Source organism: Andrographis paniculata, unplaced genomic scaffold (assembly GCF_009805555.1).
Source record: "Andrographis paniculata isolate CXL003 unplaced genomic scaffold, ASM980555v1 Contig57END, whole genome shotgun sequence".
NCBI lineage: Eukaryota > Viridiplantae > Streptophyta > Magnoliopsida > Lamiales > Acanthaceae > Andrographis > Andrographis paniculata.
Window position 1 is genome coordinate 5574005 of NW_026137592.1, and position 13137 is coordinate 5587141.

Below are 13137 nucleotides of genomic sequence, written 5' to 3' on the forward strand. Positions count from 1 at the left end.
GAACGAACTTTATTGGACAGACAGGGCCCAATTTGACTTGTTCCAATCAAACAAAAAAGTGGCCCAAATGTTGATCCGATCCAGCTTATTTGATACGTGCAAGCTGTGGAAGGTGGAAAATCTTTTAGTGGTGGCCAAGTGTATGAAATTGGTTGTAATTTATTGTAACAAACTTAGAGAAAGAGGGGAAAGATAGTTACACAATATATTCCATTTTTATTGAGTTTGTTATGGTGTGGAATATCCTAGTTGTCTCTTTAAAAAAATATGAGAGATTATTGAACATTGAGTGAGTGGGGATATGATAGATAGATTTTGGGTTAAGGGAACAATTAAGAAATTGATGTATTAATTTCTTGAAATGTGTAATTCGATTGTATCTATATATTCTTGTGCTTCATTTCGATAGTGAATCTCGCATGAATTGGAACCTCCAATGTAGGGTAGTATGAGGAAACTTTGTTTTGTTTTCATCTTATTCATTTTGTTTTGAGTGTGGAGGAAACTTGGTGATAATACTTTAATGAATAAAAGTCTTGTTTATATTAAAATTTTTGTGATTCAAATTTGTTTTTATTGGGTTAATTGAGTCTAAATTATTAAAGTTAGTTTACTTTTATTTTATTTCTATTTTTGTCTAATTGTTCGGATTGATTTAGAATGACTACAATATTTCTTTAAAATTAATTTAGATACCTAAAATATTCACCTTAAAAAATTTATAAACAAAATATTATATTATTTTTTTTTATTTTATTCTTCACTCTGATTTTAAAACATTATTGAAATTTTTTTTGAGCCCAAGTCCAATTAGTCTTCATAAAAATCCTCAATCCACATCAATTTTCTGAACCATATATATATCACTACCAAAAAATGGCCATTTGTAACGATTTTGTACCGGATTTTGACCGGTGCATATACTCGAGTTACAAAAAGTCTCTGTACCGACTTTTTCCGCAACAAAAAATAGGTGGTCAACGCATTTATTGTAACAGTGTTTGTAATGCTATCATTGTATTTTTTGATTTATTTGTAGCGGCCATTTACCGTTATAAAAGAATCGTTACAATAAACGCTTATCCACTTGTAACGGCTTTTGTTACGGTAGTAATTCGTTACAATAGTTGGTTTTCAGAAACCTAGTTAATATTTTTTGTACCAGTATTTGTAACGACCAATTTATTGTATCGAAAAAGTTTTCCTTATTTTTTCAATAATAACCTAAAAAAATGGTTTTGGGACCAAAAAACCTGTACGATGTGAGAAAATACTGCCAAATGACATTACAAAATATGGAAATATTACGGCAGTTCTGTATCACCATAAGTTGTAGCAAGTACGCACTGTGTAGAAACATAAATATTTCGCAATATAGCCTAACATATATGGCAAAGCGTAGCAACAAACACACAAAATGTAGCAGAGACAGCAAGTTTAACCAACATAAAGGACTCAGTTAGCATCAATCCACAAACAAATGTCAATCATCATAGAATTACATGCTATGCTGCAACGCCCTATGCACCGTCAAGTGGCCGTACACCGTAGTTACGGGCGACGAACAAGCTGCCAACATTGTGCAAAATTATATAAGAATTTATTTGTGAGATGGTTAAGTTGTAATCCAATAGAAAATCTTGTAAATGTGGTTGCATACATCTTTAAATGTCCAGTCGATTGGCTCAGCGCGGACAACCTCACCGAGTGTTTGTGCTCCGGAGGTTGTCCATAGAATAAGCGCAGCCTCCGGAATAGTAGCAGATGTAACAAAAACCCTTACTATGTCAACAGTGTCACCTATGGACATATGAAGAAAACATGTACAAATCATCGGAAAGAAAATAAGACTCACGTTTTATATAATCAATATAAAATATTAAAGATATTAACTAAAACATTATAGCATACGTAAGAGAAAAGGTCGGAGATGATCGCCTAATTTAACCATCCATACAACAGCGTAATCAAAATTGTAAAATATAGATTAGTATAACTATAGTTATAGCATGGATCCTATCTTGATGACATCCGGACCAACATCTGTAAAACCCCACAAGTATAAAACAACCAACAACGTGATCAATTTATTTGATACATGTGAAAAGCTGTTTGTTTAAACAACCAACTTAAACATGTACCAATTTAAAAACAACAATTAATTGAGTACTGTTAATGTATCCAAATACCTAACACGTAAGTTACATCAAAAATCAAAGTGGTTTGGGGAAAAAAATCAATTTACCCACCAACCTAAAAAAATATTTAATTATAGATTTATATGCTACCCAACAAGGTCATACAGAGCAAACAACCACCCAATTGCAGTTCCATATAAATTGCATTGTCACCATATCATGTATTAGTATTTTGACTAACTAATAACCATAGAATATGTTTTACTCAAAATGGCTGCAACCAAAACCGATTTCATATAGATAATATAACTAGGTTGACAACAAACCTGGGGTAGGGTCAGATAGCAACACCCCCTCACCAACAACGCGTTTTTTCAAACCACGAGATATGAGAAGAATACGAGACCCGATCTACATGAAAAACGTTATCAAATGTCAATCATATAATCTACATGCATGTTCTCGAAGGTGGTGGTGATGTATTAGTAGTGGATGTTATTATCTAAAGGGTGATTCAGTTAACAAATACAAATAAAATTAGCAACGAAAAATTACTAACCGTCAACGGGGTAAGGACATCAGTCCCCGGGGTCTCTGACCTTCCATCTGTGCGGCTAGAACACTACAAAACAGGTGAGTATGAAACAACATGACTCGCCCCAAATGGTACAATGCAAAACTAATTAATACACGAAATATGCATTCTTACAAGGCCCCGTATGGAGGCACGCGGAGAAGAATTCAACAAAGCAGACATCACAGCACAGATGGTTCTAATTTCAGACATCTCAGCACGGACACTCCTAAATTCAGACATAAATTCTCTAATCTCAACAAGGCCTTTCTGATAGTCCTCAGCAAGCTTTCGGAGATCAGGACCATCGGGCCCTCCAGTCAAATGACTCCGGGGGGTAGGCAGAGCTGGCAGCACTATCAACAGCTGTTTTTCTATTCCTTTTCCCCCCGAGTGCACTGCGGTACAAAGCCTCACGAGCCGCCAGGGTTCTTTTATCAACAGGAATTTTATTAAGTTCATCATTCAAATAAGCCTACAGAATTTCAAACAAATACAAAGATGAAGGACGAGAAGTACTACCATTCCATTCAACAAAAGGTGAGATAGGTTTGCATACCAAAATATCATCAGTCATCTCATAATCACCACCACGTCCATTCGTGCGAGACGACCAAATTTCCAAATTATCAGGCTCTTTCCCTGTTGCCTTTATCTAAGAGTTAGCCAAATAAGAAACCGGTAGTTAACTTCACTTACACATAAGAACTGGGGACTCATAGCTGTGGACTAAATTATTGCACAAACAAGAGAATGAAGGACCTCATCCATCAACGCTGTGAATGGTTTCCGGCCAGTCTTGTGCGGAAACTTTCTTTTGATGGAGTTATTGGTATTTCTCCTTGCAATATCCTGCGAACATCGACCCATATGAATTGGAGTAGCCTAGGTAGCATGGTAAGAGCATAAAAAGATGAAGGAAGAGATGTAACTTGCCTTAACCTTCTTATCCTTCCAATACTGGACAAGCAACGGCCATTCTTCAGCGACAATCCGATCGGTGGGGACTTTCTTCAATGCTTCGTCGTCATTCTGGTGTGGTGCGAAGTATGTAGACTTGATGATGCATTTCCAATGGCGCCAGACATCCTTCAGGTCAGCCATAACGACCTTCTCTGCCGAATCAGGAAGCCCACAATTGTCCTAAAATAATATAAAGTGTTAATATGTAGGGCCTATCGTATCATCATCAATCACATCGCCGATCACCGTCTGCAATATTTTACTCATGTGGTGTTAGGAGTTTCGATGTATCATTGTAGCAGGCAAGGAATTCATTAGGTGTATCTAACAATCAATATTACCTGCTCTGGCTCCTGTGAATCCTGCAATAAAGGACGTCGAACGGAGGATGCATCTGCCCTTGCTGCCGTCCGAGCATCCCGCTCTCTCTCCCACTCTTCGGTAATTGATTTTAAGCAGTCCAAAAGACGTGAGACATGGGCACCCTTGCGTCTAGCGGTCATCCGTTTAGGAACAACTTGCTTCGATGGAGAGGGTGCACTAACCTCCGGGTGATTGGTTGTTTTGGGGCTGCTGTGTGCTAGGGCTCTTGTGACCCGTCGGAGTGGTGAATCTCCAACCTCTTGCAATTCAGATTGCCTTTCACGGTTGGTTCTTGCCATTACCTAAAAGGAATAATTCAAATATCCTGTTAGCAACATATATGCAAGAATGTATAAATAAATTAGAAACAACATGCTTTCAACAACAAATGTAGTATGATAAGATAACTATTTCAAAGGAACAACACTTACTAGGCCGAGAATATATTAAGTGTGAATGATTCTATTTATCTTATTTAATTCAAAATCGTCTGCTGTAAGTAAAGACTACTATAGTAATGTTTCCACTTGCCAAGTCCGTTCATCTTTTCCAAAAGTCAAAAAGTATATGAGAACCCAAAAGTGAAGCCAATTACTACACCGACTCATCTCCGCTAAATCGGAGCCCCATAGGTCTCCTCGTCCGAGGACTCGCCAAGGTGGCTTTGTATACCAACGGATACATTCCCTAGCTGCTTTCCTTCTACTATCGTACCTTCTACGCCCTCTCTCACCCAATAGTCACGGGATTCCCGAGAACAATACCCATCATCTAAGGGGAACCTATTATTGAATCTGTCATCGATCATCGTGTAAACATCGTAGTTATCTCTCTTTACCATTGGCACAACGACACTCCATGCTCCATCAATTGGATCATCGATGTACCAAACTTGTCTTGCTTGTGTAGCTAAACAAAATGGTTCATCCGTGGGAAGATTTTTTGAGTACATCAAATGCGAAAAGTTTACTAACTTGTACCTAAATTCGTCTTCTTTCACGCCTCTCTCTGGGTCCACCCAATCGCATTTGAATAGAAGGTGTTTATTCTCGTTGTTGTACTGCACCTCTATAATGTCGGTCACCATACCGTAATATGCAACGGTGCCTGAACATGGGTTAACGTCTCTTGCACTGGAAAAACTCATAGTATCCGCATTTAGCATCACTCCGGCACACCGAGTCTTTTTCCCGTCATCTATTGACTTGACTCTAAAGCGCAAACCTCCAACTATGCACGAAGTGTACCTTGTTGCATAACGGTTGGGTCCGCGTGCTAATGTCTTCATATAATCAGTAACCGTCCCCTCGACAATGTATGTTGGTTCTTCTACCTAAGCGCACAAATAAGTTATGTTTATGCATCCTTGATAGGTTTTATTTCTCAAAGTGAGAATGGAGTGAAAATGAACACGGACATAATTTTGAAACCAACCTGGAAATTGTTCTGTATGGATCCGTTGCACTTCCCGGGGACTTGCACATGGCCGTGTCCTTCTTATGCTTTCAAGATGAGTCCTAGTAGTAGATTGTTGAAGTTAATCTATGTATTCACTATGCGCACAATAAGAATATTTTCGTAGAGTAAATAAAAGTACCTTCTTGCTGGCTCAATAGCTTCCGAATTGCCTAATATGTACCCGTGAATTTGTTGCAAGGAGATAAAATCAGGGTTACAACGCATCCCACTAACACCACGGCCAATTGTGCACCCCTGGTCATCATGTCGCGGGCCTCGGTTCTCTTTTGTCTCGACATCACCAAGATACCTTGAACAAAATGACATACACTCCTCCGAGAGGTATCCGCATGCAATGGACCCCTCTGGCTGTGCACGGTTGCGTACATACCTCTTAAGAGTAGCTAAATACCGTTCAATAGGATACATCCACCTATAATGTACAGGTCCGGCAATCATTGCCTCTTCCGCCAAGTGAATTGGGAGATGCTCCATCACGTCAAAAAATGACGGAGGAAATAACTTCTCTAGATGGCAGAGAGTCAAAGCTACCCTTTCCTGTAACTTCTCCAATTGACGAACTGAGTTGTTGGGTGAGCACATCGAATTGAAGAAGCCACACAATTCTATCAATACAAGAACTACTTCTCTCGGTAGTGCCCTAAAGAAGGAGAACGAATACAACATTTGATCTGAAGTTGTACAAGTACACAATGATCATATTCGAGAAATGATAACAAAAATACAAGGTGTACCGGCGGAGGGAAATAGCAAGATCTTCTGCATTAGAACATGACAATCGTGGCTCTTCAATCCCCAAATGCTTAGTTGCTCCACTCTCACCCTACGGGATAAATTGCTACTGAAACCATCGGGGAGTCTTAGATTTTTCAAGACCGATAGAAATATTTTCTTTTCAGAGGAACTCATGGTGTAAGCGGCTGCAGGTAAATAAAAACCACCATTCAGTCTCGGAATAGGATGCAAAGAAGTTCTTATATTCAACAACTATAAATCCTTTCTTGTATAAGGTTGTCCTTTGTTTTGCCCTTCGTGCCTAGCAAAGTGTGAAGGACATTCTCACAAATATTTTTTTCAATGTGCATCACATCAAGGTTGTGTCGTATATCATTCTCAGCCCAATATGGTAATTCAAATAATATGCTCTTCTTTTTCCACCCTAACATTTCTTCATGCTCATAGCGACGCTGTTTTCTAGATCGATGTGCCAAGTGTGGTGTAATCAAATCATCTTTCACATATGTAGTTGGCACAACGCGTATTTTTTCTTCCAGTTCTATACAAGTTATGCGTGTCGTAGGTGCTGCAAAGTCCATCATTCCATTGAAGGACTGTCGATCCAGACGCATTCTGTGACCGTCGGGCAGGTATCGCCGGTGTTCACAAGAGCAGAATTTATGACCATTTTTCAAGTATGCCGAATGTGTTCTCATACCGCAATTAGGGCATGCGTTTGCCCCCCGTGTTGACCAGCCAGATAACATGGCATACCCTGGGAAGTCACTAATGGTCCACATTAAAGCGGCCCGCATTTGAAAATTTTCCTTACTTACTGCATCATATGTTCTAACCCCCGTACTCTATAATTCTTTCAACTCAGCAACCAGAGGCTGAAGAAAAACATCAATGCGATCCCGGGTCCCTTCGGACCATCAATAATTGTAGATAGGATGAATGATGGTTGTTTCATACATAACCATGGTGGTAGATTGTAAATAACAAGAACTACTGGCGAAATGTTGTAGCTCACACTCATGTTTCCGAAAGGATTAAACCCATCAGTGGCCAACCCTAGACGTACATTGCGTATGTCACTGGCAAATGACGGGTGACGACGATTGAAGTTTTTCCATGCTGCACTATCAGCAGGATGGCGTAACAGTCCATCGTTGACACGGCCTTTAGCATGCCAACGCATGGAAGCTGCAGTTTTCAAAGATAAAAACCATCTCTGTAAACGGGACACTAAGGGAAAGTACCTCATCTTTTTTGCTGCCTTAGTGGGGCTGCTGTCAACGAACCTACTAGCCCCATAAATCGCACAAGATTTGAGTTCTACATCATCTCCTGTGAACAACATACAGTTATTAATGCATGCATCTATACTCTTATAATTGAACCCCAACTTCTTTGTTATTTTGTTTGCCTCATAGTAATTCTTCGGCAAGATCACAGCATCTGGTAGGGCATCCCGCAATAGCTCTAATAGTAGGTCGACCGAGTGGTTTGACCACTGAAATAGAACCTTCAAATGCAAGAGATGTGCAATAAATGAAAGCCTGCTAATCTTCTTACACCCTGGGATAAGATCATTTTGCATGTCTTCAAGTATTTGCCTCCACCCACTATTGTTGTCATCTCTATGGTCGTCGCCTACATCGTTCGCAGTGTTGCCTTCATTGATCCCTTCACCCAAGTGGTCAGGCATAGCATAATCGCGCATTAGCATATCTAGGTCATCTTCCCACAGTGCTGACTTTTGCCTGTCTTCCGTGCTAGTTGATGTTTCACCCATAACTTCACCATGGCTAGTCCACACCCTGTAAGACAGGTCAAACCCATACCTAATGCAATGAAGCAATATCTCCCTACGAGTATTAGTGGCACGGTTTAAACAAGTCCTACATGGGCAATATACAACCGAGTCTATGTCCCTCCTACAAAAAGCATAGTTTAAGAATTGTATCACACCATCCAAATAAGTAGACGAAGTATGGTTCGATTCGTCAATCCAACTCTTGTCCATCTAAGAAAGAAAAAGTTTGAAGATTTTTCATAATCCCATTAACATATATCATATGCACTTAATTAAACACATGTTGTAATGTGGATCAAGATATAAGTACCACTTTAATAGCGTGCCATGTAAATAATTTTCAGACCCTAAGATAACTTATTTCAAGTTGGTTCTTAATACTAACCTGCCTCGGCTTATATAACTATCGAAAATAGTAGTATTGAACTAAAAATATGAATATCAGCACTATAATTCGAATGTTCATATCATAAAAACTATACAAGTAATGTGATATACTATTGATGCATGAATAACTTACTATAATGCAGCAAGCTTGGATCGACGCTTAGACTTCTGCCCAAAAGTACGTTGTCCCTCAATGGCAGGTATGACACACCTATTCAATTTCAAAGACGCCTCGTGTCATCCATAATGCACATGAGTAGATCGAAGAATCCGCAGAACACTTTATAAAAGCAATAACGAGTAACAGAGAAAACACAAACAATATTATATATCAGTGATGATGGTATATTTAGACTGGGCCTTTGGCAGTTGTTGTGCTTTATCAGCATGGAACATGAACTACAACAGAATGCACCACTATCTTCTTACACAGACACATATATATATATATAACATATATACAACAGCTTCTAGAAGGTTTGGAGAAGCAACCAATGATGTGGTCCCCGTTGGAATTAAATTTGGAGGTGGTCTCCAAACCTTATAATCCAAGTAATTCTTCTGGTTGATGTACCCAACCCTCCCATTTTCTGATTGCAATATTCATTCATACAAACAATACACAGACATATATATAAACTTATATATGTGCTCTGCCTCCACCAACTATATAGTAAATTTTACCTGTAAAAATAAAGTTTATGCTAATCACGTGCTTCAGGAACAACTTGACATGCCATGAACAAACTTCCCACTTAAAAATTCCATTAGAACTAAAAATATTATATCTAGCTGCCCAGTAATGAGTTAAACCTCTAACTTGTAAAAATGCAGGAATAATTTCTTTCTGGAAAAGGCTATTTGTCATCCATAAAGTAAGGCACAAGAGGAATGAATCTAATTATCAAGTAGTGTCAAGACGAACCATATAATTACAAAATCTCTCATCATCTATGTAACAAATTAAGCCCTAAATCTAACATTACGAACAAAAATTAAAAATCAGAAAAGCCTAACTAGGCAGAAAAAAAAATAGAATTAATCCCATATCCAAACTTATAGGAAAAGCTATGGTTCGCGTTTGAGGACGTCCGCGGACAGCGGTGGAGCGCGGTCGACGGCCGAAGACAGTGGGAAGGTTTGAGGTTCAGGGGTGTAGGGCGGAGGACAGCCAGTCGGTAAAGAAGAACACAAAGAAGAAGACGACAACGAGAGGAAGAAGACGAACCAAGAGATCGACAAAAGAAGAAGAAGAAAGAAGACGAAGAAGAAAGAAGACGACGGAGGGGGCTGCGGCGCGCGATTGCTGCTAATTAGGGTTATGGTAGATTTTTATTATTTATATAATACTTTTATTTTAAAATAAATAATTATTTTAATTTTAATTTGTATATTTTAATATATAAGTGTTATGTATGTATTATATATGACATACATATATATGTAAATTAATATGATATATTATTCTAAATTATTTTAGATTTATTTTGAAATTTTATTATTTTAAAATAAATAATTATTTTAATTTTAATTTGTATATATTAATATATAAGTATTATGTATGTATTATACATGACGTACATATATATGTAAATTAATATGATATATTATTTTAGATTATTTTAGATTTATTTTGAAATTTAAAATAAAATTATTGTAATTGTAACGGAAATATACCGCAACAAAAGAATAGGTGTTGACCATACCAAAAATACTATTTCTTACGGTAATATCTGGAACAAATAATAACTTTTGTAGCAAGAAAATTGTAGCGACTAAGATTTCGCTACAAAATAGCCTTTTTTTTTTTTGTAGTGTATATATATATATATATGTATGTATATTTATGCACATTACAATAAGCATAAGAATTTCATAATTAAGCAAGCCGAAAGGAAGGAATGATAGAGACCAACATACGTACGTAGACTACTACGAATGCTTTGCTTTGAATACACACACAGTATATGATCGATTTAATTAGTAAGTTTTCATATTTTATTTAATTCTTAACCTTATCCTCCTTTCTATTCCTGGATTTCTTTTATTTCCAAAGCAATCCTCCCTGCTGTTCTACCATTACATCACACGATTTCAATCCTCTATTATTATTTTTTATTTTTATCTTTTTGTATTTTATTACCAATCAAATTAAATATGGGTACGATAATGTATGCACATTGATTGAAATAAATGAATTGACAATAGATAATCATATTTATATTAATAAAAGAAATACACTGTATTAATTAACTGATGGCTTGCTTGTAGTATTTTAAGAAATTATAGTAGTCTGCTTAAAAAGGATAGTTTGAGCCTGTTGTTGAAAAATCAAATGTGATTAGAAGAGGAAGTGAATGAAATTAAATAATAAATGGTCTAGTTCAAATAAAGAATTTATACTATATAAATCTTTATTAAAATTAAAGTTGTAGTACTATTATTTTTTTTTTCATTTTTATATCGAAATAAGTTGGAATTCAAATTAAAATTTCAATTTTTTGCTCGTGTTATGTTTACACCATTAGTTTTGAAATATCTTTAAAAAATAAATAAAAACCAATAAAGACCATGTAAGAATTAGAAATTTAGATAACATGTATAATTATTAAAATATTATAGTATATTATTAATTTTTTTAATTATTAATGTAAACAGGTTTGGATGGAGCTAAGTTTGGATACGGTTTTTTTTTTTTTTTTTAAATAATAATAAGAAAAAATATCAAATTTGCAATTTATCCAAAGCCTTAGTAAATTTAATATTTTAAAACACACAATTCTATCCGATTATAAAGTTTTAGATCCGAACTCACCCATAAAAAATGGGGTCGAGGCAAGTCGTGGCAAAATTCGCCTCAATTGTCATTAATCCTAAATTTATTAATATTATATATAATGATGTTTTTATGTATGAGTTATGTAATCATATATTTCATCCATCCCAAAAACATTTACTTTTTTAATAAAGTAACAATAATCACACAAATATTATTTTAAGTTTTATATGAATTACAAATTCAATTAATTTATATATAAAATACAAATGATAAAAATATTAAAATTATCTTATACATTTTACTAACTAATAAAATATTATTTTTTTTAAATACTACAAAATTTCAAAGAACCCTTTGAATTGAGACGGATGAAATATTTATGTCGAATTTATATAAGTACTTTTCAACTTTTAGATACTATTCATTAAAAATTATTTTTTTAGAAAAAAAATATCTTATGAATTTTTATTTTTTTTTATAAGATATTAACTTTTTCCTATTTCTTAAAATTTTAGAAAATATTTAAAATTTCAAAAGTCTTGTCTAAATTGAACCAATTATTTTATCCAATTATTTGTATTTATGAAGTGAATGTAGGAGTTTGTTTGGTTCTTGTTGATGTAATTTTTCAACAAAAATAAAGTAAAATTCAAAGATATAGAAAATATCCTTAAACTTGATTAATTAGTGCCTGAGATTAGGAATCTCTAAACACGGTATGGTACAGAAAATAAACTGGAAAATAAAAGACTGAAATTTAAAGTGGTGATCCCCAAATCTGACTTTGCTTTGTTGAAGTTGATTGAAGATGCCTTGCCAAATGATGATTCAAACCTTTAAATATTCTCTGGGAATCCGTACTGAAAACCGTCACCCGAACGGTTACAACGTCTCCTTCCCAACCGTCTTCCAACCCTTTTCATGCTGACACGTGTCCTCAGCAGACCAAAATTATCCTTATATTTCACTCTTTGAGCCGACCACAGACCTTCCGCTCTTTTGGCCCGACTTCGTCCTTCGCCCGACCTGCTTCTTCGCCCGACCTCACTTGGGCCGACCTCCGCATCAGCCGCCCTCCGTCTTCGACCGAAGACCTCCGCGTCTGTCCGTACCTCTTCCTTGCCCGACCTTCCTCTTAACAGACCTCCGCGTCTGCCCGACTTCGGTCTGGATTTGGATCAATTCTTGAGATCTTAACTTTCTTCCTTTTCCCGACCTGAAAGCCTCCCGACCTGCGGACTTCCCGTCCTGATGACTTTCCGTCTTGAGGACCTACCGACCTGAAGACCTTCCGTCCTGATGACTTTCCGTCTTGAGGACCTCCCGACCTGAAGACCTTCCGACCTGAGGTCTTTCCGCCCTGAGGACCTTCCGTCTTGAGGACCTTCCGTCTTGAGGACCTCCCGTCCTGATGACTTTCCGTCTTGAGGACCTCCCGACCTGAAGACCTTCCGACCTGAGGTCTTTCCGTCTTGAGGACCTACCGACCTGAGATCCTTCCGACCTGAGGTCTTTCCATCTTGAGGACCTCCCGACCTGAAGACCTTCCGACCTGAGGTCTTTCCATCTTGAGGACCTCCCGACCTGAAGACCTTCCGACCTGAGGTCTTTCCATCTTGAGGACCTCCCGACCTGAAGACCTTCCGACTTGAGGTCTTTCCGTCTTGAGGACCTACCGACCTGAGGACCTTCCGTCTTGTATTTTCCTTAGAAATAAATCTATTTTCCTTGATTTCCTCACGGTGTCCTTCAGCCAGTTCAATCAACCCTATTGCTAGGCCCATTCTTCTTTTTACCTTGGGCTTTTAACCTAATTCTAAATTTCGTACGTAACAACTTGCCCGCCGCCAAGGGACTTTCAAACGCCATTTAACAATCAATGTTTGGAAGTTCATAAATCACTACCTTCTTGAAAAAT

General features: G+C 37.1%; 1 protein-coding gene and 1 long non-coding RNA gene across 3 annotated transcripts; both read right to left on the minus strand.

Moving 5' to 3' along the window:
- Positions 1 to 1303: 1303 nt before the first annotated feature.
- On the minus strand, positions 1304 to 7848 carry LOC127257358 (uncharacterized). Of its 2 annotated transcripts, XM_051283742.1 has the most exons (10): positions 7813 to 7848; positions 4017 to 4340; positions 3649 to 3855; positions 3475 to 3564; positions 3235 to 3367; positions 2848 to 3143; positions 2698 to 2760; positions 2465 to 2549; positions 1661 to 1800; positions 1304 to 1569 (listed from the first exon to the last, which is right to left on the minus strand). In XM_051283742.1, the coding sequence occupies exons 1-10, from the start codon at positions 7828 to 7830 to the stop codon at positions 1552 to 1554; spliced, it is 1374 nt and encodes a 457-aa protein (XP_051139699.1). In that variant the 5' UTR covers positions 7831 to 7848; the 3' UTR covers positions 1304 to 1551. The 2 variants fall into 2 exon arrangements, with proteins under 2 accessions (XP_051139699.1, XP_051139700.1); XM_051283743.1 differs by lacking the exon at positions 7813 to 7848 and having other exon boundaries at positions 3649 to 3924; positions 4017 to 4103.
- Positions 7849 to 12475: 4627 nt separating this feature from the next.
- LOC127256955 (uncharacterized) lies at positions 12476 to 12765 on the minus strand. The gene is made up of 2 exons (XR_007839923.1): positions 12652 to 12765; positions 12476 to 12539 (listed from the first exon to the last, which is right to left on the minus strand). It is a non-coding gene; the product is annotated as an uncharacterized LOC127256955 (long non-coding RNA).
- Positions 12766 to 13137: the final 372 nt, after the last annotated feature.